The 21484-nt window shown below is 38.6% G+C and overlaps 2 protein-coding genes across 2 annotated transcripts; both read right to left on the bottom strand.

Annotated features, from left to right (window-relative positions):
* Positions 1-4329: 4329 nt before the first annotated feature.
* LOC126721146 (disease resistance protein RPM1-like) lies at positions 4330-17066 on the bottom strand. The gene is made up of 2 exons (XM_050424164.1): positions 16288-17066; positions 4330-4501 (listed from the first exon to the last, which is right to left on the bottom strand). The coding sequence occupies exon 1, from the start codon at positions 17060-17062 to the stop codon at positions 16316-16318; it is 747 nt and encodes a 248-aa protein (XP_050280121.1). The 5' UTR covers positions 17063-17066; the 3' UTR covers positions 4330-4501; positions 16288-16315.
* A 321-nt stretch (positions 17067-17387) lies between these two features.
* On the bottom strand, positions 17388-18859 carry LOC126721757 (disease resistance protein RPM1-like). Its single transcript, XM_050424819.1, has 2 exons — positions 17498-18859; positions 17388-17411 (listed from the first exon to the last, which is right to left on the bottom strand). The coding sequence occupies exons 1-2, from the start codon at positions 18857-18859 to the stop codon at positions 17388-17390; spliced, it is 1386 nt and encodes a 461-aa protein (XP_050280776.1).
* Between the last annotated feature and the right edge of the window lie 2625 nt (positions 18860-21484).

The raw sequence follows: 21484 nt of genomic DNA, 5'->3' as shown, positions 1-21484 counted from the left end.
ACTTGTACCTAGCCAATATAGGGGCGGTGGGCCATGAGTTAGAGATTTAAAAAAAAAAAAAAAAGGTGTGGTATGGCGGTGAGGAGAAGAAGGGAAGCCTATTATAGGGTTCCTGCTCAAGTTCTTTTGGGGGAAATGTCCTGCTGGGATGACATACCACCTAAAAGAGGCAAACATGAGCTAGAATCACTAAGTGCATGTTATAGGAGTTAGTAAGAGAGAAACTCAGCACTTATCTAGATGGGAATGTCATAGGAAGCAAGAAAACAAAACAAAACAATTTTTTTCTGGGAATGAAGCGTGGTGTAGCCAACACAGGATAGTGGTGGTGGCTAGGCAGCTAGTAGACCAGTGAGCAATCCGGGAAGGACACCCACAACAGGCCAAAAGTAGTTGAGAGGTAAAATGGTAAATCTTATCACGGCAGGCAGTATAAAAAGGCCTTAGTCATGCATAGTGAACAACAGAACAGGAACAAGGAGGAATAGGAGAAAAAACTGAAAAAAGAGAAGTAGGAAACAAAGAAAAACAAAGAACATAAACAAAGAAAAATTAGATAACTGAAAGTGAGCAAGAAAATAGGAATGATAGAGTGAAAAGCACGCACCAATAGGCTGCCCACTTCTCTCCCTCTTAATACCCTACTTTCGAGCAAGTTAAAAATCTGAGATTTAGCCACTTAGGTCCATTTTCCAAAATAGGTAATTTCTATGGCAGGATTCCCCTGTGAGGTTACCTGCATTGGAGATTGGTTCTCTTCTTGGATTTGAATATGCCAAGGAGCCAAGTTTAGCAGGCTAATCCTCTTTCTTCTTTTGTTATGATTGTCTAAGGACTAAGGTTGTGCTTGTTAGGAGTTGACAAATGAGTCTAAGGCCCATTGGAGCTAGAGCCTTAGTAGTCCCTTTGGTCCCATCCCAAGCCATACACTTAAGCCCAATTGGGCTGGCCCAAAAGGCTAACCTAATTAAATAATCAGTTATTTATTTAATAAGAGTTATTAAATAAAGTAACTGCCAAGGCGATTAAGATGTACGTATGATTAAAAGAAGAGAAAATAGTTTTTCTCCACAGAATCTTGGATATACACTATTCCAAAGGAAAATCAATGTACACAAGAATTGATTGAGAAACCACTCATCTTGGGCACCATGTGGAATTGGGATGAAGAATGAAAGTATTCTCAAGTTTTGTTTTTGAATCTCACTGCATCAAGGTACACTCTCTTTTCTTTGTTCTAGAATTCAAGGTTACATGTTATCTTTCATGAATGAAGTAGATCCTTGTGTTGCTTCCGCTATGAGTTTTGTATGAGTTGCAAAACCAGTTTTTCCAACACTATTCTTCCAACCCTCTCTTTTAAGGCATTGTGTTTCTTTTTGTATAGTACATGGTATCCATATGCTAGCTCTGTAATAAATAAATACTCACATGCTATTGTATTGTATACTTGTATGCTCTCTCTCACATGGTACTTATGTATATATCTTACATGTTTTGATTGTATATATTTTGTTGAAGTTAATATTCACATGATAGCTATATGTAAATATTCACTCACATGTGTGTGGGTGTGTGTGTGTATTGTTTGCAAAAAAACATTTAAAAAAAAAAAAATCAAAATGCCAAGTATTCTATTTTTTCATAAAGAGTTAACATTGGGAATAAATTAAAGTGAGTTACTATCTTCGGATAGGTGTTATGGGTTGCCTAACACCTTCCCCACATGTAACCAAACGTCCGAGTCCAAGATCTCTCATTCAAAGACTTTTGGTTTACCTTAATTAATGAACCTTTAAAATTTGGTTTAGTTAATTAGGTAACTTAAAATAAATTAGACATCTAGGGAACCAATCACACCTAATACAAAACCAATGGTTGGTGGGAACTCCTAAAATAAAAATAAGAAAAATGGACACACACACTACCCTAGATACATAAGCACATATAAGTCACGTTGCCAAGGACCTAATGTGCAACAAAACCCGTGGGGGAGCATCCACAAGTATTATACTTGATCTCAATCCTGCAGAATTTAGTGGTATGTAAGGAAATAGTACATAGCTTTGGGAAAAAAAAAATGACCAACTAAGTATTACAGTTGATTTTTCAAAGTCATGCCTCCTATGACTGACTCTTGCTGCAATTCCTTTTTTTTTTTTTTGAGATAGTTCAACCTGTGGCGCCCGCTCTTAATGATAGCTCTATTATCAAACCAAGATACCAATCGGCTTTTAGTGAGAAATTCATTCACCGAATCTAACAATGCATATCAAAAGTCAAATGCACAAAGCTAATAAATGGGGCAATCTCAACCTCTTTTGTATTTATCCCCTTGCCTATTCATACTTGGCATAGAAGTATTGACTATAAGGCAAAACATTGGTTTTCATGCCTTCTACTCTTGGTCTGGTCAAACAAATAATATTGAGAAATCCAGTTTTTTCAATTTGAGAGTTCACCCAAGCTTTATCATCTCCCATACTTCATTTCTCACAAATTGAAACTTCATTTTTCAAAATATATATATATATATATTAATTTTATCAATTTTTTTAATGTAATAAATTAATCAAAATATGAAACTACGACGTTTTGAGAGTCACTAATGGCGCAATTTCAATGGACACTTACGGGGAGACTAAATTGAATAAAGTTGAAGCTTAGAGGATTAAGTTGAATAAAATTGAAATTGCATGACTAAATTAAATTTTAAACAAGATTATAGGATGTAATTTGTAATTAACCATTTGTTTATAATGTGAGGAAAGGAAGAAGAAATATCAAGTTGATTTTTATTTTGAAATTAAATCTTTAACAAATTAAGAGGGGAAAAAAAAATCAAAGAACCAAACTAAAGGATCTATTGCTGTCAATCCGCTTGCACATCATTCATGATGAAGATTGAGTTCCAATTGAAGTGGAGCATATGGATATTCCCCTGGATTTTCTATATTATGCTTTTTACTTTCCAATTCAGTTCACATTATTTTTCTAGAATGAGGATTCAATATTTCAATGTGTTAGTTTTTAAGAATGATTGTAGTTGTTTATCAAAAAGTAGGGATTCTTGAAGCTTTTCAATGAGCTTTGGTTTGGTCTCCTATGGCTTCCTACGGCCATGGGGAGCACAAAAATGAGCCTTTGGCTTGACATTAATGTAGGAAGTATTGCATGTTAATAACAAAAAAGTTCCAAGTTGCAATGAACAAAATAGGAGTAAGGGAGAAATATGCCTCTCTTCTTTTCCAGGAATGATGTCAATTTGATTAAAGTTCGAGCTTTAGATTAGTGGCTAATCCTATAGAGTGAGAAGAAGAAAAATTTTATGGTCTAATGAATGTGTCTAAATTAGACATCATCGAGATTTCTTCAATTGAAAAATATATTTCCTACATGAACATAGACAAATATTCCCAAAGTTGATGTTGAAACAATTGCTGGAATAGAGATTTCTAAACCTCCAAGAAGACCTAGAAAATCCAGGTGAAGTGAAGATAATGAAATGCAAAGACAAAATGATGGAACATTGGCCTGCCCATCCAAGTGAAGATATGAATAAATGGGCTCTTCGCAATGGAGAGTAAGAACTGATTGCTTCCAGCTAGACTTCTTTCCTCTGAACCAATAAGTATCCATTGAGACTAGTCATCACTTCATTACTTTCCTGACAATATCCTTGATCAGGTTTGGTTGCCTAGGAACCAAAATGATTTCAAAGGAAAGGATCCATGTGCCCAAGAGAATGTGTTGAGAATCAAGAAAGCAATGATGAATCATAGCCTTCTTTGGATGCCTACGAGTACTCACGACACCAGTAGACCAAGGATCAGATGGATGAACATAATTCCAACATAGCCACTCCCCCCACCCATCCCACTCTTCTATCACTCTGGACACAACTAATGGTCCATTTGGATTGATGAGAAGTAGAGTAGAGTCAATTTGACCTAAAATTAGCCTATTTTCAGCCAACTCTACTCTACTCTCCTCCACCCCTCCTCCCTCGCCCCTCCATCCAAACGGGCCCTAAAAGTCCATATTAGAATAGATTAATAATTCAAGGACATTGACAATCTAGCGATTGAAATGAAATGCAAGCTTCTTGTAAAGATGAAGCTGTACCATCACTACCCAAATCCATATTTCCATGGACTATGAGCTAAATCTATCTTTTAGTAATAAAAATAATTAATACATAAATAAAAGTTTTTGAACTAAACTTACATATAATACCTTTACATTCTTAGTACTTAATTTTTTTTTAAAAAATGAAATAAAACTATCCCCACCATAACATGTCTATTATACATGTAAGTCTAACTCTCATTTTTATTTTCCTTCTTTTTTTTCTTAGCGACTCCATGTAGCAATTACCATGATAACAATCTCTAATGACCAAAAGTCTCCAAGTACAATGAAAATTCCAAGCATTACATAAATAGCTAATAAACCAGCCTCTGCAACTCCACGAATCAATTCTTCCCTCAAAGCTTTATATCTGAAACATCAGAATAGAAATGGATGAGCTTCACAACTTAGTAGCAAAATACATAATGCCCTACGGGTCAAGCCAAGTTAACAGTAAGATTTTGTTTCCCTATTTCATAACAGAAATCTGAACACCAGGTATGATAAATTTAATGTGGAATAAGGACAAATAGAATAATTTATTTCAAATAGAAAATACATGAATTTTGGCTAACATAATAATTATCTTTCAAACACATATAAACAATCATGGTTAGGCATGTGCCACATAACATACAGTCCTGTGAGTGAATAATTCCAACATTTTTAACCCCTCTTGGCAGGGCCAAATGATACCAGTACTGAACAAATATGTATAAATTAAACCCTTTATGTAACGTCAGATGATCCTATGAACAGGACTAGACTCCACAGTAACTAAGTTTCAAATTCAAATATGAATAACTGTTTCTTAAATAAACCATAAATCATATTGCTAGCATGCATATCAAAACAGAGTCTGAGACTAAAGATTATAAACATATTCACATAGCATCATAATTCAAGTTAAAATATCTGATTACAAAAATTTATTTGGGAATTTCTAACATCATAATCTGTCTAAAAACTATATTACTTATTTCATAAGTGAATTTCTTTAGCAAATGAAGTATAAAGTCTATAGACAACAAAGTGTTTGGCCCTGGAAGTATGACCAGATATCATATCAGAACAGTAGTTAACAAATAATAATAATTATTGAAGTACATTTGTTATACATAAATTGACAAACTCATAAGCTCAAAAATACTAATTTGAGATTTTTCAAATGAACATTGAGAAGTAGAAGATTTACAAAGAAAATCAGCTATACATATATGTTACCTCAAAAATTTAAGATACTGTATTAACTGATGGTAACCACTAGAAAAACCTTGTCTGAGTTCGAAGAAATGCCTATATGCTCACATTTATCGATCAACATTACAACATGAACACAGAAAATAAGGACTAAAAATCATTTTGTTTCAATCCGCTACCTCAAGTTCAAACATAATGTTGTACAAGATTATCTATTTTCTATACCTCATATGCACTATACTGACAAGGCCATTCTCACCTGCTGTGAAAGATTCCAAATGTCATGTATTCTAATGTGATTGTCACAGCGGATCAGCCTACTTCTACCCTAGATTTAACATAAAAAAAGAACTTTACAAATCTCAAAATTTTCCAGATATAAGCTTCTATATATTGACCAACTGTACCAAAATTTGAAGTCAATATTCAAGTCCTCAATCGAATTATAAATAGTCCAAGTCAATGTCGTCAGACTGCATTCTGCAGTGAGTCAATCCTAATTAGGTAAGAATTACTGCCTGCCCAGTTTTACCCCATTATAATCCTCCCAAACATCTTTTTTTTTTCCCCCTAAACAGCATAGATATAGTACTATTAGAGTTATTCTCACCACATTGTGATGTCATCAAAAGGGACCCATCAAGGTTCTCCGGGAAATCCTAATGTACATAGTTAATATTCTATACTAACAGATCATATCCAAATAAAAGTCAAATTCAACCTAGCTTATGAATTCATATGACAATTCAATGCATCATGTGCAGTACTCTCTACGGTCCAACCTAAAGTTAGTTATATGGCATTCAAAATGTGCAAAGTTATCATGTAGGTATTTGTCAAGCAGTCAAGCCTATCTCACAAGTTTGACGCAGCTTCACGAAAAGTATAACATGTTCTCGACACCTAGTATCTCACAAGTTTTACACACTTGCAATAGATCTTGAGGTTATAATCCATTATTGGCACCTAAAGGTTATTCTGATAGAGAACACAGAAAGATGGATAAAGTGAATACCTAATTGAGAATCAAGCTTGGACATTGGATGACTGCCTCTAGCCCTCATTGTCTCTCTCTTTCTATTCAATTAACATGATAAAATCCCTAGTTCCTAGTCCCTAGCTTTTAAAGTTGGTCCCTCTTTTTTCCTTTTTCTGGGATGGGCCTTACAACAGTGTATCGCATTAAAATTCACTCAAGGTCTTCTAATCTTTGCTAAGGCAGAAAGAAACCAAGCCATAGTTATCAAATAATGCATAGAGAAATTTCAATTATCATTAAGTCATTCTGTCAATGCCAAGAATTCAAATGTAATTTTTAGCAGAAATGTTAATTAATGAAAAGCCACAGAGATTTGCTCCTATGTTAACCCCAGTAAAGCAGATTTCCACTCAAAATACCTCAGCCTTCCATTGAGTTGCAGCGAGTCACAGAGCCACACTCTCAATGAAGTTGTGTAAAAGATTCAGAGTCAAGTCCAGGGAATAGCAAGGGATTATCTAATAAGGCCAAAAGCAGTAGCCTCACCAATTTATACTATGTCCTCTCTCAATTTTCAAAAATCTGCATGTTCTAAAATGAATGGGTTGCCATATGGAAGATAATTGGAGAAGATAAACCATGGGTGAAAATTCTAAATTGTAAATGCTTGAGAGGCATGCCCTTCAAGGCAATAAAAGTCTAAAAAATACCTTTTAAGAGCTCATGGCAGTAGAAAGAAATTCTGGGTGGTGAGGTGCGGGAAGAACCATGGATACCCATGAATAAAAGTCTAAAATTAGTAATGAGATTGGGTGTAAGATGTGGGAAGACCCATCGATACCATTCCTTCCTAATTTCAAACTACAACCAAAGCATCCCCCAAGCCTGTACAAATCAACTTAGTCTCAGAGTTTTTTTTTTTTTTTTGGTGTAAATCAGTGAACATTATTAATCAACAAAACAACAAGTACCCTACAACAAAACAGGGAAGAAACCCTCAGAACTATTCTCTGATAAAAGATGAGCAAAAGATACAGAGGAAAAACTCTAGCCAAGACAAGCTAGAAACCCAAAAAAAAAAAAAACAGTACTCTCAACCAGTGAAACAATAGCTACTATGTTGTTGTAACTAAGAGCTGAGAAGGAAAGAAGGTCCATCCCCCACTGGAAACACAAGGTGCAATTTAAAGCATAATTTTGGTACTCTCCTTCCTCTTTCCATTCCATCCAAACTGGGTCTCGGAGTTAATCACTGGGTCTCGGAGTTAATCACTGCAAGTCCAGTCCAGTGAAATAAAGAACTTATTTGGGCTGATTTTTAAGAAGATTAGCATCAAATATTCAAATATCCTCAAAATCCACTTGTCACAAGATCAGCAAACATATAAGGTAACTTGGACCCTACACACATTGAGTAATTTCACTTCTCAATTGGCTTACAGATTCAACCAACCAATATTGAATAGAAGAAATAATGGAGCAGTAAGATTTAGGAACATCTGAACATGCTAATCTAGAAGATTGCATGGAACAAACTTCCTAGTTGAGCTGTGTAAACTGAAGGTTCGAGATAGATGACAAATTATGCATGCTCTGTAATTATGGAGATGTAAGATTCATGAATGTTTGAAAATGTTAATCATTGGTATGCCATAATATTCAATGATGATAATCTTTTCTATAGGTTTCCCATGTTGCTAATGCTTCTATATCAAAGACTAATTAACTCTTCATTTGCTGGTCTATGGTGTGTATTTTCTAGGATAATGAGCAGTGCTTCTATGATCACCCAGTTCTGCGGCTTCAATATTCTGTGACTTCAACCCTCTTTGAGGTGAACACATTTATTGTCTAGCAATGTTTCTTTCGAAAATTGTCTCTTTGCCTGAGCACGAGCTCTCACAGACTTCAACCCTCTTTGCACTGTTTTTACAGATGGTGTGATTCCTCTATTAATCACTAAACATAATTTTTCAGCTTCCAATCGAAGAGACAAACCAAATGACTTAGTCTGCCTCATAAAAGAGCAACTACCACCAGCTCCTAGCAGTAGAAGGATAATGGGTGTGTGCCACCTATATCCTATGGGTCCAAATTCTTCCTTACCTTTCCCAATCTTTCTTCACTACCACAAAATACTGTCCACATTATTCCAACATTGCCTCTCCCAACCCATCTCACCTTTTCATCCTCGGCAGAAAACTATAAATCCATAGTAGAATGTATGAACAATTGCAGGACATTGACAATCCAGCAATTCAAAAGGAAAGCCTCTGGTAAAGACAAGGCTCTTACAACATTTTTAATCCCTCTTGACAGGGCCATATGGCACTAGTAACGAACAGATTTGTATATATTATATCCTATGGGTAAGGTCAGATGACACCAATTGCTAACAGATTGCCATATATTATTCCACTATGGAAAGAGCAGGACTCCACAATCAACAAAGTTTCAAATTCAAACATGGATAACCATTTCTTAAATAAACCATAAATCATTTTTGCGAGCATACACAATCAAAAAAAGTCTAAATATTCCAAACATATTCACATAATATTGGGATGGAAAAAAAATTATATGGGTATTTCTAACATTATAAATCTGTCCAAATAATACATTACTTATGTCATAGAGGAAATTTTTTAGCAAAAAAAGTGTAGACAACAAACTTTGGCCCAAGAAGCATGAACAAATATCATTTTTTTTTATAGGTAATAAAGATTATATTCAAAAACACTACCTTATGCAAAAAACATATGGCAGAGAGAAAAATACAAAGGGAAAAGAGTGAAAAGAAAAAGAAAAGGAAAGAAACTAAGTAGGAGGGAGCTAAGGAACATAGGGAGAGAATCACTAGAGGTGAGTCCCCACGCCCTAGACCAGTCAAACAAAGTGCCACTGACAGAGGCCAATAGCTGGTCATCCGAGCTATCCATGTCCTCAAACGTCCTCCTATTTCACTCCCTCCAAAGACACCACATCAAGCATAATGGAGCTAAATTCCAAATGCTAGACAAATGCTTTCCAGGACAATTCCACCAACCAAAAAGAGTATCCGCAACCGATCTTGGCAAGACCCAAGAGAACCCAAAGGATCTAAACACCAAAGTCCACAACCGATAAGCCTTTTCACAATGTAGTAACAAATGATCCACCGTCTCTCCATTACTGCGGCACATGATACACCAGTTGACAAAATCCAACCTTCTACCCCTCAAATTATCACCTGTAAGGATCCTATCCCATAAAGCAGTCCACACAAAGAAGGAAACACACCGAGGAGCCTTGACCTTCCAAACACCTTTCCAAGGAAAAATAATGGGCAAGGGGCTTCTTAACTTATTGTAGAACGATCGAATATCAAAGTCCCCATTATTTGTCAATTTCCATCGCATATGATCTCCGTTCTCAGTGGGAGGAAGATTTGAGCCCAAGGTACAGAGAAAATCATCCACACCACCCATTTCCCAATCATTTGGTCTCTGAGAAAAATGAACATCCCAGCTTCTCCGCTCCTCTATCCCCAACCGTTCAAGAGAAGAGGCTACCGATGCCCCTTTATCAGAGACCATCCCATACACATTCGGAAAAATCAATTGAAGAGGAGAATCCCCACACCATAGATTTGTCCAAAGCTTCACTCTATCCCCCACCCCTACCTCAAAGTGAATATTCTTGCTAAAATCCTCCCATCCCATGCGAATACTTCTCCACAAGCCACATCCATGTACCCCTCTTCCTAGCTTGGAAGTCCATCTCCCCCATTCTTCCCCAAACTTGAGAGCTACAACCCTTCTCCAAAGCCTTGTCTCCTCAATCCCAAACCTCCATAACCACTTCCCTAGCAAGGCTTTATTAAATGTAGTTAATTTCCTTACTCCTAACCCACCATTTTCCAAAGGTGCACACACCTTATCCCATTCCACCAAGTGAAGCTTGGAGTCCCCCCACAAGAAATCCCTTTGCAACCTTTCAATTTTATCGGCCGCATGTGTAGGGATGGTAAAAAGAGACAAGAAATAAGTGGGGAGACTAGATAAAGTGCTTTTAAGCAACGTTAATCTTCCACCTTTTGACAAATACATCTTTTTCCAATTCACCAACTTGCGCTCAATTTTCTCCAAGATAGGATTCCAAACAATAGGGGACTTGTGGGACGCCCCCAATGGCATACCAAGATAGGTTATAGGCAAAGACCCAATCCGGCATCCCAGAAACTCTGCCAAGACATGGACATTAGGAACCTCCCTAATGGGAACCATCTCACTCTTCAGCACATTAACCTTTAAACCTGTCACTGCCTGGAAATAAAGAAGAAGCATCCTAACATGTAGAATATGCTCCTCATCGACATCGCAAAACAGAATCATATCATCCACAAACAAAATATGCGAGACACATACCCCTCCACCCCGTCTACCATCAACCCTAAAGCCTCGAAACAAACCAGCCTCTTCAGCTCTTTTCATCATCTTATTGAAGACCTCCATCATAACCAGAAATAACAGGGGGGATAGCGGGTCCCCTTGTCTCAAACCCCTCGAGCTCCCAAAAAAATCAACTGAAGACCCATTAGACAAGACAGAGAATTGGGCTGTAGATATACAAGTGCGGATCCATGTACGCCACCTCACCCCAAATCTCATTCTCTTCAACAAATCAAGAAGGGCCTCCCAGTTGACATGGTTGTAGGCTTTCTCAATATCTAATTTACAAATAACCCCCGAAATCTTACTCTTCACCCTACTATCAACACACTCATTAGCAATGAGAACTGAATCAAGTATCTGTCTACCACCTACAAAACTGTTCTGAGACTCCGATATCAGTTGATCCAAAACCTCTCCCAGGCGGTTTGCCAACACCTTGGCCAAGATCTTGTAAACACTCCCCACCAAACTAATAGGTCTAAAATCTCGAACATTTGAAGCACCATTCTTCTTGGGGATTAAGGCTATTAAAGTTGCATTAAGAGATTTTTCAAACTTGCTGTGTTGATAAAACTCATCAAATACAGCTAAGACATCTCTTACCACAACTTCCCAACAATGGTGATAGAAAGCCAAAGATAAACCATCAGGACCTGGAGCTTTATCTCCTTCCATCTCTTTAACAACTCGAAGAACCTCCTCCTGCTCAAACCTCCATTCAAGCCAGTCCCTCTCCAACCCCTCTATCTGATTAAAATCCAACCCTTCCACACAAGGCCTCCACTCCTCTGTCTCCTTGTACAATTTTTTATAAAACTGTACAGCTTGGTTGACCATCTCGTATTCGCCCTCATAGGTAACCCCATCTACCTCCAACATACCAATATGATTATGCCTTCTCCGAGAATTGGCCATCTTGTGGAAAAATTTGGTATTTTTGTCACCTTCCTTAATGCAAAGCATCCTCGATTTCTGTCTCCACAAGACTTCTTCCAAAGAGAGAAGGTTCTGAATTTGAGATCTCAACTTAGCTCTCTCACCTAACTCCACTTCAGAAAGGCCGAGCTCCCCTTCCTTAACATCCAATAATTTCAAAGCCTCCATCAGATCTTTTTTCCGACGCTCTACATTTCCAAACTCACTCCGGTTCCACTGAATAATATCTTCCTTCAATGCCTTCAGCTTCTTGGCAAGTACAAAACTGGGGGTACCTGAGAAAGTATATCGATTCCACCAAGAATGAACCCTATCTTTGAACCCCTCCAACTTTAGCCACATGTTCTGGAACCTAAAGGGACTTTTCCCCCTTAATATCCCTCTTGCCTCCACTAATATGGGAAAGTAATCTAAAATAGGACGAGGTAAAACCCGTTGGGTCACATGCGGATAGTGATCCTCCCAATCATGAGAAACCAGAACTCTATCTATCCTAGACATCGAGGGCTACTCCAAGCCACTCGACCATGTATAACTCCTCCCTTCCAATGGCAAATCTATCAAGCTAAGCTCCTCAATGAACTCAAAAAAATTCTCCATAGCTGTGGTCAGACGTGATCCCCCCAACCGTTCACTAGGGAACCGAACAATGTTGAAATCCCCTATATAACACCATGGAACTTCCCAAAGTTGCTGAATTCCAATCAGCTCATCCCACAACTGCCCCCCTCAAGTTATTAATATTCGGGCCATAAACCCCAGAACAAGCCCAAATATAACCATCCCCCAAACCCTACCACCGAACTGATACGGAAAATTGACCCACCATTACCTCAGCTTTTCTAAAACCCTCCTATCCCACATCATCAAAATCCCACCAACTGTCTGATCCACATCCAAGGCTACCCAGTCTACATAGGGACAACTCCACAAGCTGCAAATCAACTGTCTATCCATGCCTGCAAGCTTAATTTCTTAAAGGAAAACTACATCACAATTCCAAGCCCGTAATAAATTTCTAACTACCAAACGTTTCCGCGAATCATTCAAACCTCGAACATTCCAAGACACCATTCTTAACTTCATTGAAACTGTAAACTCCCTACTACACCCTCAGTCAAGCAGCCAAAGAAAGGAAAACTATCTCCCATCATAATTAACCGAGGAAATCAAATTCCTCAACTCCCTCTTCCCTTTATCTTTGGAGACAGCTTTTTGGAAGGCAGCATCTTTCCTATGCACCAGCTTGGTTGCCTCAATCTCCGTCTCAAGTCTTTGTAATAGCATAATAAACCTCTTCTCATGTCGACCCAAGGAAAGCCCCATCATCTTACTAAAGCTGGGGAGTCTATATTTCACCCAATTAGACACCTTCAAAGTGTTATCCAACCTCCTCACCTCAGTATCACAATTCAATTCAGCCGTCACCACCACCCCCAAGGGATTAATAGAGGAAAAACTCTCCACATCACCCAAGGCCTCAACTGCATAAGCTATATCGACCTCAGGCAACGCCGACACCAACTAGTTAGCCTGAATGGAGGTGTCAATCCCCTGTATATCACTAGCACCCTCAACCCGACCACCTTCATCTCCACCTGGAACACCCCATTCCTCAATCCCAATTCTCAGTGGACTCAGAACGTGATTGGAAAGCTCAAGACCTATAAATGCCCTATCACCCTCCATTTCTATCTTACCCAGTATGGACGGAGGCTCATCGGCACAATGCCCACCAGAAATAAGACTCTCAGCCTCTGCCGAAGTTACCACAAGGCAACCCAAAGGCTCGGTTGGAGGAATAGCCACTAAATCTATCCTTGTGGTGTGGAAAAGAGCTGTGTCGGCCCTATCCCGTACCACCGGTGAAGCCCCAGCGCGAAACCCATCGGAAAAAGGGCCACCAACCATCGCCGGAAAACAATCCATGTCAGTTTGGGTCGTCGGCAATCCATCTTGGTGTCGCACTGTGCCGGACAACGATCCATCTTGGTGTCGCGCTATTCCAGCCTTCACCAGTGGCACCAGAGACTCCACAACTTGAACGACATAAGCACTTGTGATGTCCTGAGCCTCCGAAGCTTCGTGTTGAACTTTAGACCTCACCGGTGCTTGGGCTTCCTGCCTTAAAAGTCTTGGGTCCCCCACAGTTGGGCTTTCACCCACTGCTAACCTCATTGGGCCGGTGGGCTCTAGACCAGAGAACACAGGAAAGCCCACTTGATTACCTGAGCCCACCAAAGAAGATTTGTGAACCCATGAACTACTAGGCACGTGCTCCTTCTGATCCCTTGTTACCCATAAGGAATTCCTCAGTCCACCTTTCTTCCACACCACCCTCCTTTTTCCTTTCCCATTCACTTTAACAGTCAAGCTTTTTCCTGCCCAGTCAGAGCTCCCCAGTTCACGTTTATTTCCATAACCATGTTCAAGCCAAACTGATTTGAAATGCAACGGAGATCTCTTATTATATCCTACCCGATTTGTCTTTCCAACGTAGAACTCCTCTGCACTGCACTGAGAACCCACAACTCTACCTTCTAGAGTCGCCATAACTGGTAAGCTCACCAACGCTTCTCTCAACAAATTTTGTTTATTGACTGGGTTTTGCTTCTCTGGTTGGTTTTTGCCCCTAACCTGCACCTCATGCCCACACACCGTATCAACAAAGGATTTAAAAGGTTGAACCCTTGAGTTAACCTTATGAGGCTGAGCCACAAACTTCAACAGCCCAGTCCCACCATTCACATAGTTTTCAGGTTCCAACATCTTCCTTAACTCTAACCCAAAAACCGTCCATCCATTCTTTGCTCTGCCTACTGGAATAATAATGGACCTCCTAGACCCACCAACTTTAAGTTCAATCAACATTAGAAACAAGCCAAAAGAATTGGAGCACCGTTGGAGGGTGTAGGCTAAATCACCTTCCTTGAACAAATAAAAACACTTCGGATTGCTCCCAACGACTATCTGCTCTAAACTCTTCATCAACCATTGTGCCACTTCCTTACCCACAAAGACCGACTTCATGAAGTACCTACACCGCTCAAAAATCCTTAAAGAAAAATACCGTCCCCCTTCCTCTACCACCAGTTGAAAAAGTTTGGATTCAATGAAAAAACTACGAACACCACCCATAATGCAGCAAAGATAATCCTAAAGCAGCCAAAACCCTGAGTCTAATTGACAAAAGGAAATCCCAAATGTTGAATTACACAGTCGAACCTTTGGCTGTGATGACAAGGTGCCTTGCGATTGGCATTCAAGATTGCTGGCGCTTCTTAGAGACCAGTTGCGGGGCTTAAGGGCTTGATTTGACCGATGTGGGGTTGGGGGGCTTCCATCAACTTCCAGTGAACTATTGGGTAGGCTCGACAGATTTTTTTTTTTTGGCCCGGGGGGGGGGGGGGGGGGGCCTTTACGATGGCTCAAGAAGTTAACAAGCAGGAATTCTTTAAGATATTAAATCACCACATGAACAAATATCATATAAACAATAATTTACAAATTACAATTTCTATTTAAATACATTCATTAAACATGAATTTTTTTTTTTACATATAAGTAATAAAGATTTATTAATATCAAAGAAAATTACATAAATCAAGTAAATCAAGAAAAGTAAAGAAAGAATGGTTTCTCAATGCCAAAAACCAGTCCATTAAGGTTCTAAAAACAGAATAACTTGAGATCTGGCATAGTTATCTCATTATCTTCAAAAAACCTGCTATTCATTAAACATGAATTGACAAACTCAAGCTCAAAAATACTAAATTGAGGTTTTTGATATAAAAATTGAGACGTAGAAGATTAAAAAAGAAAAATTCAGGCCAATACATATATGTCACCATGAAAGCATAAGATTAAAACTGATGGCAACCTCTAGAAAGACCTTACTTCCTTGTCTCAAGAGCTTGAAAAAATGCTTATATGGTCCTATTTATCAATTAACATATCGATGAAGTCATGGAAGAGTAATATGCTATTATTTTGCAAATTTCCCTATTCAAAGAATTATTTTATTGGGTACTCGTTTAAAGTCCAATTGAAGTGAAAGTCGTGCCATTTTAACAGTCTAAGTTTGAGTCTTTAGGGTTAAAACAGTTTTTAATTTGGGTTTTTATTTTATTAGTTATGGTCAATTCATAATTTCATATCCATGGCAAATCTATAATTACTACAATTCCTGCGAATTAAGGGTATTTTGGAAATTTAGTTGAGTCCAGAATCTTCTAAGAAATTCTAAGCATCTTAGGTTTATTTTCTTTGGGTCCAAGTTAGTATGTATTAGGTTTTATTTTACTAGTCAAACTAGTAATCCTAATACTACTGGGAGTCCTACTACTACTATTACAAGAAAGAATCTCAATATGTATTGTGCCAAATGTTTTTTTTTTTTATAAGTTATTGTGCTCAATGTATTAGAAATAATGGACCGTAACCTTCAAGCTACTAACTATTGGTAGTGCCACTAGTGTAACCAAATATCTACTACTAATTCATTTGACAGAAATGTGAGATTTAACAATCCAAGAAAATGAATGTGCAATCATGGCAGCATGCTACATGGAAATATAACAATAATATTTTTGTTCATTGAAACCATACCAAAGAGGTGCTTCAACGACAACGCCTCTCATCCTTTTATCATACTAATAAGGTCTTGTGGAACAAGCACTTCCTCCAGCTGGCTGAGAAAATTCTTTGTTATGTGCACCATAACCAAGCTATCACATTTTTTTATTGTCAGCTTTTGAAGTTTAGGCAATGCTCGTTCTTGAATCACAACCTTGTTTAACCTATTGCATTGTTCAATTTCTAACATCTTCAATTCCGAAAAGCATTCAGCACTAAATTCCATCACCGTACCAGTGTAAGCATCATACAGATGAAGCTCCTTTAGTGAAGGCAAAGCCTGAAGGGCCTCGAGTGGGCTGCTCTGCAATTTTGACCATTTGAGCTGTATTTTAGACAAACTGTTAAGTTTACCAATCCATGCTGGAATTTCCTCCAACCTCCCTCCAAGAATTAGACTATTAATCAGTTGAGGAGAGTTCGTCACATAATTCAAATCAAGATACTCCTCCTTGCTTGCTGAGTTCACATACAAAGAGCAAAGATGCTCCATCTTCTCAATGGATGCACACAAATTTTTTCCATCTTCAACCTTGAGTTCTGTGATCCCAAGTTCCCTCATATGAATCAAGTTCCCTAACTCTTTTACAATGCTCTGGTTCTTGTTGTTTGCCTTGATAAGTGATAGTTTCTCTAACATTGTCAAACACCCAATTCCTGAAGACACTTGTGCCCCTACAGCAGCCTGATATGTGCCTCGGCCACCAACAAACAAAAAGAGCAACTTATGAAGTTTAACGATCTCCATTGGGAAAATGGTGAGAGTTTCTTTAAGGTCCAAAATGATTAAGTTTTGAAGCTTCTTAATAGATTTTGGAACTGAATTTATCTTTGTATTCCTCAGACTTAGGTACGTTAGGAGGTTGAGTTTGACAGCTTCTTCAGGAAAATGATGCAAGGCTGAATTTTCCAAATCTAAAACTGTCAACAACCTGACCTTTCTGAAAAAACTTCTGGGAAATGATTCAATTCGATTGTCTCCCCCAAACAGAGAAAATGTATGAAGATAAGAGAGGTCCTTGCTTTGTAATATAGAGGGGGAGCAATTGTGGAGAGATAAGCGCCGGATCTTCTCACCCCCCAAACTGGTGTGTTGTCTGCTCACAACAGTAAAGAAGTTGTCCTTCATAGTCTCGGAAAGAATGAACCCTCTTACAAGATTAGAAACTCGACAACTCCTTACTTGTCCATCTAAATCCCATCTGCTCACTTGAACCAAGCTCATTTGAATTAGCTCATCTAAGTACTCATACGCCACTTGCTCTAGAGTTTTACCTCGTTTTTGTTCAATGAATCCCTCAGCTACCCACAGGCGAATTATTCTTCCACATTTGATAGAGTAATCCTCAGGAAAAAGGCCAAAGTACAAGAAACAAGACTTGAGATTGGGCGGAAGACGATAATAACTTGGCCATAAAATTCTATAGAAAGAGTGACTAAAAGGATTATCTGGTTCATATTGAAGGGAATCATGGACCTTCCTAAACTCCATCATGCTTTGTTGCTTATTTGACAAGAATTTTCCAATAGTAACAATTGCATGCGGCAATCCTTCACATCTTTTTACAATTTTCACAGACCAATCAACCAAAAAATCCGGGCATTTACCATCCTGGAAGGCCTTATCACAAAAGAGCTCCCAAGCCTCTTCGCATGTTAATGGATGAAGGTTGAGATCATAGATATAATGACTGGAACTAGCACAATAAGAACCTAAACTGCGTTTACGTGTGGTGATGATTATTCTACTACCAGTATTATTAGAAGGAAGCACATTTTTAATCCAATTCCACTCATTCTCATTCCAAATATCATCTAAAACAAGGAGGTACCTTTTATGTTGTAAACAAGAGCGCAACTTCTTTATTTTGTGAGGTAATTCCAGTGCCTCACAAAGTTTCTCTAACAAGCCATCAGAAGAGCGTGAGACGGAAACCCAAGCTTTGCAATTAAAATTTGAATTCAAAATATGGTAAACTTCGCTAATAAGAGTTGTTTTACCTGAGCCAGCATCTCCAATTACTGAAATTACCTTATCACTTGAATCTTCAAGGCAAACAAGACTAAGAAGAGGCTTTATATGCTTCTCAATGCCCACATGATGTTCATCCCCCAAAAATAAATTGGAACTTGATCTTACCGTACGAACGTGGGGGGGACAAATGCAAAGTGCATCGATGCTTCTAATTTTGCACTTGATCGCTTTCATTCGGGAGGAAAATCGCTTTGATGGACAAAACATGCTCGCATAAATAAATTTGATGGCCTGACGAAGATGACGGGGGCGTTCAGTAGCTTCATACATGAGATCTTCAATTACATCCTGAATTTCAAAGGCTAAATCCCGCACATACGATCGAAGCTTCAAACCCTCGGTATCTTCTCTTCCTTCTGTGTCCTCCAGGTAAACTTTTATAGTATTCAACCATTTTCTTAGCTCTTCAATTTCAATCTCAATACGCTTGAAGTCAAACCAACTTTCGACGAGCCACAGTGACAACTTATCAACTAGAGTTATTGCTCCGAAGACTGCAACTTCTGCCATTCTAAGCAATCAACTTTGTGACCGATTTTGGTGAAAATACAAGTTAGATAGGATTCACGAAAACAAAGGAGATCGAAAATACAAGCTAGACAAGATTCATGAAAACAAAGGAGATCGAACAGAAGCAGATATGGATTTATTGGATCTATAGATCTATACAATTACATTCGGCGAAAATGGCCAAATGGCCTTAAAAACCAAACTATCTAGTTAGTAGGCAAGATTTAGAAACATATTTCATTTATAGCATCTCGAGTCTTAAAGACTCGATTTTGGGCTTCAAAATCGAGTCTTTAAGGCTCGGTTTGTATGCTTGATCACGTCTGATGTGGCAGAGTTGCCATCGGGCATTAACATGGAAATCGAGTCTCTTAGACTTGATTTCCACGTGTATTCCAACCGGAAATCGAGTCTAAGAGACTCGATTTCAATCCCAAAATTTTAAAAAAAAATTCTAAGTCTCTACATGCCAAAATACCCAAACGCAGATCAGATCAGAGGGAGAGAAAGAGAAACACACAGCTCAGATCAGATCAGAGGGAGAGAAACAGAGAACCTCACTGCCAAACCTCACCAGATCAGATCAGAGTCAGGCCGTGCGCGACCTGGGGCTCGCGCGAGATTCAGGCCGTGCGCGACCCAGGCTCGCGCGAGCCCCAGGCCGCGTGCGGCCTGACTCGCGCGAGCCCCAGGCCGCGCGCGACCCAAGCTCGCGCGAGCCCCAGGCCGCGCGCGACCCAGGCCGCGCGAGCCCCTGGTCGCGCTCGACGCTGGCCGGCGCGAGCCCCTGGCTGCCTGGGTCGCTGGTCAGTTTCTGGTCATGGCGCGCGCGCCTGGGTCTCCGATCTCGATCTTCTCTTCCTCTTTGTTTCTGGTTTTCTTTTTTTTTTTTTTTTTTTTTTTTTTTTTTTTGTCTGGGTTTTTCCTCCTCTGATGCTCTGGTGTTTGGTGTTATATATAAGGGTTAGAAATCGAGTCTAAGAGACTCGATTTCCATGTCAATACCAGATGGCACCACTGCCACATCAGACGTGGTCAAGCATACAAACCGAGCCTTAAAGACTCGATTTTGAAGCCCAAAATCGAGTCTTTAAGACTCGAGATGCTATAAATGAAATATGTTTCTAAGTCTCGCCTACTAACTAGATAGTTTGGTTTTTAAGGCCAGTTGGCCATTTTCGCCATTACATTCAGGCGTAAAGAGTAAAGTGAATAAAGATGAACAGAGATGGATTCGGTCCCATCCGGACTCCTGACTATAAAATAATTTATAAAGGGCACAAAACTTTCTCGCACGTGCCCTGCGTGCACTGCTATACCATCTATTCCTTTTTCTTTTCCTTTTATATAGAGAATCTAAAAATTACTTCTTCTTTTTTTTTCTTTTCTTTCTCTTTTTTTGAGAATCTAAAAATTATATTCTAACTATAGTTCAGTTTATTCCCAAAAAAAAAAAAAAAAAAAAAAAAGGTATAGTTCAGTTTGGGTAAATCTCTATTTGCTAAATTTTAAATATTTTAAAATTTTACTCCAAACTAAATTTTAACTTTAATTTAATCATTCATCATTTTTAAAATTTTTTATTTAATACTGAAAATTTTAGTCATTCTTACTTGTATTTCTATAATTTAATCCTGATGAAACTTGGTTAAAATTTGAATTTTATTTTTGAAATATGTTTTCCTTTATATAAAATTTTATTAATTTATCAATCTCACTAGCATCCTATTTTTAATATTAAAAGAAAGAAGAATATGGGGTTTATTACGATAGAATAAATTATGTGAAAAATATATATATATATATACAGACACTTGGCGCAATTATGACTTTTAGACCCACTTTTTACCATATTATTAGTCTTTTCTTTTCTTTTTTACAAGAACTATATTTTTAGTTAAAGTGTTGTGTGGGGGTCCAAGGACAGCACCCCTACTAGGCTGTGCCCAAGGAGCATATGGACCCAATGAGGATTTAAGGATAGCTCCACTGTTGGGGCACACCTGAGGAGCGTATAGGCCCAACAAGTAGAAACAATAGTGGGATAGTTAGCATTACATGAAGAAAGGGTTTGAACAAGGACCACTAAACAACCCAAGGAGGAAGAAAGGAACCTTGTCCCAAAGGTAACCACCCCAAGGTAACGGGGAGGAGTAACACCCCTTGTTTGGAAGTGTAAAAGGAAAGGGAGTGGGAAACGTGTTAAGGAAGCACCCATCGCCTCCGCATTGAATACATTGCACCAGTTAGGTCAGCCGAATTAATGACTGAATGACACCAGAACAGTGCCAAGACAAGCTATAGCTCACTCAACACTTCCCTAAAGGTGGGATGGGACAAGCATTTAGGGGGATTCAACCACCCTCCATGTGGAGGGTCAAGACGAAAACTGGCTACTATGAAAAGATGAGAGATCACATTGAACAAAGATCGAAACTGGGAATTCAGGCTAGGAGTTAAGTGTGGAATGGAATTAAGTGTCGTTGGATCAGTTTTTCCCTGTGGCTCATTAATGACTTTAACCCCATATATGGGGTTTCTTGAATTGATGGATGCACCTTCGAAATTTTGAGTTTACCTTTCACTTTCTTTCCGTTGGCCAGCTATCTTGGAGAATAACTTATC

The sequence above is a fragment of the Quercus robur genome, chromosome 4 (assembly GCF_932294415.1).
Source record: "Quercus robur chromosome 4, dhQueRobu3.1, whole genome shotgun sequence".
Classification (NCBI taxonomy): Eukaryota; Viridiplantae; Streptophyta; class Magnoliopsida; order Fagales; family Fagaceae; genus Quercus; species Quercus robur.
This window is presented reverse-complemented; position numbering and strand designations above follow the sequence as displayed.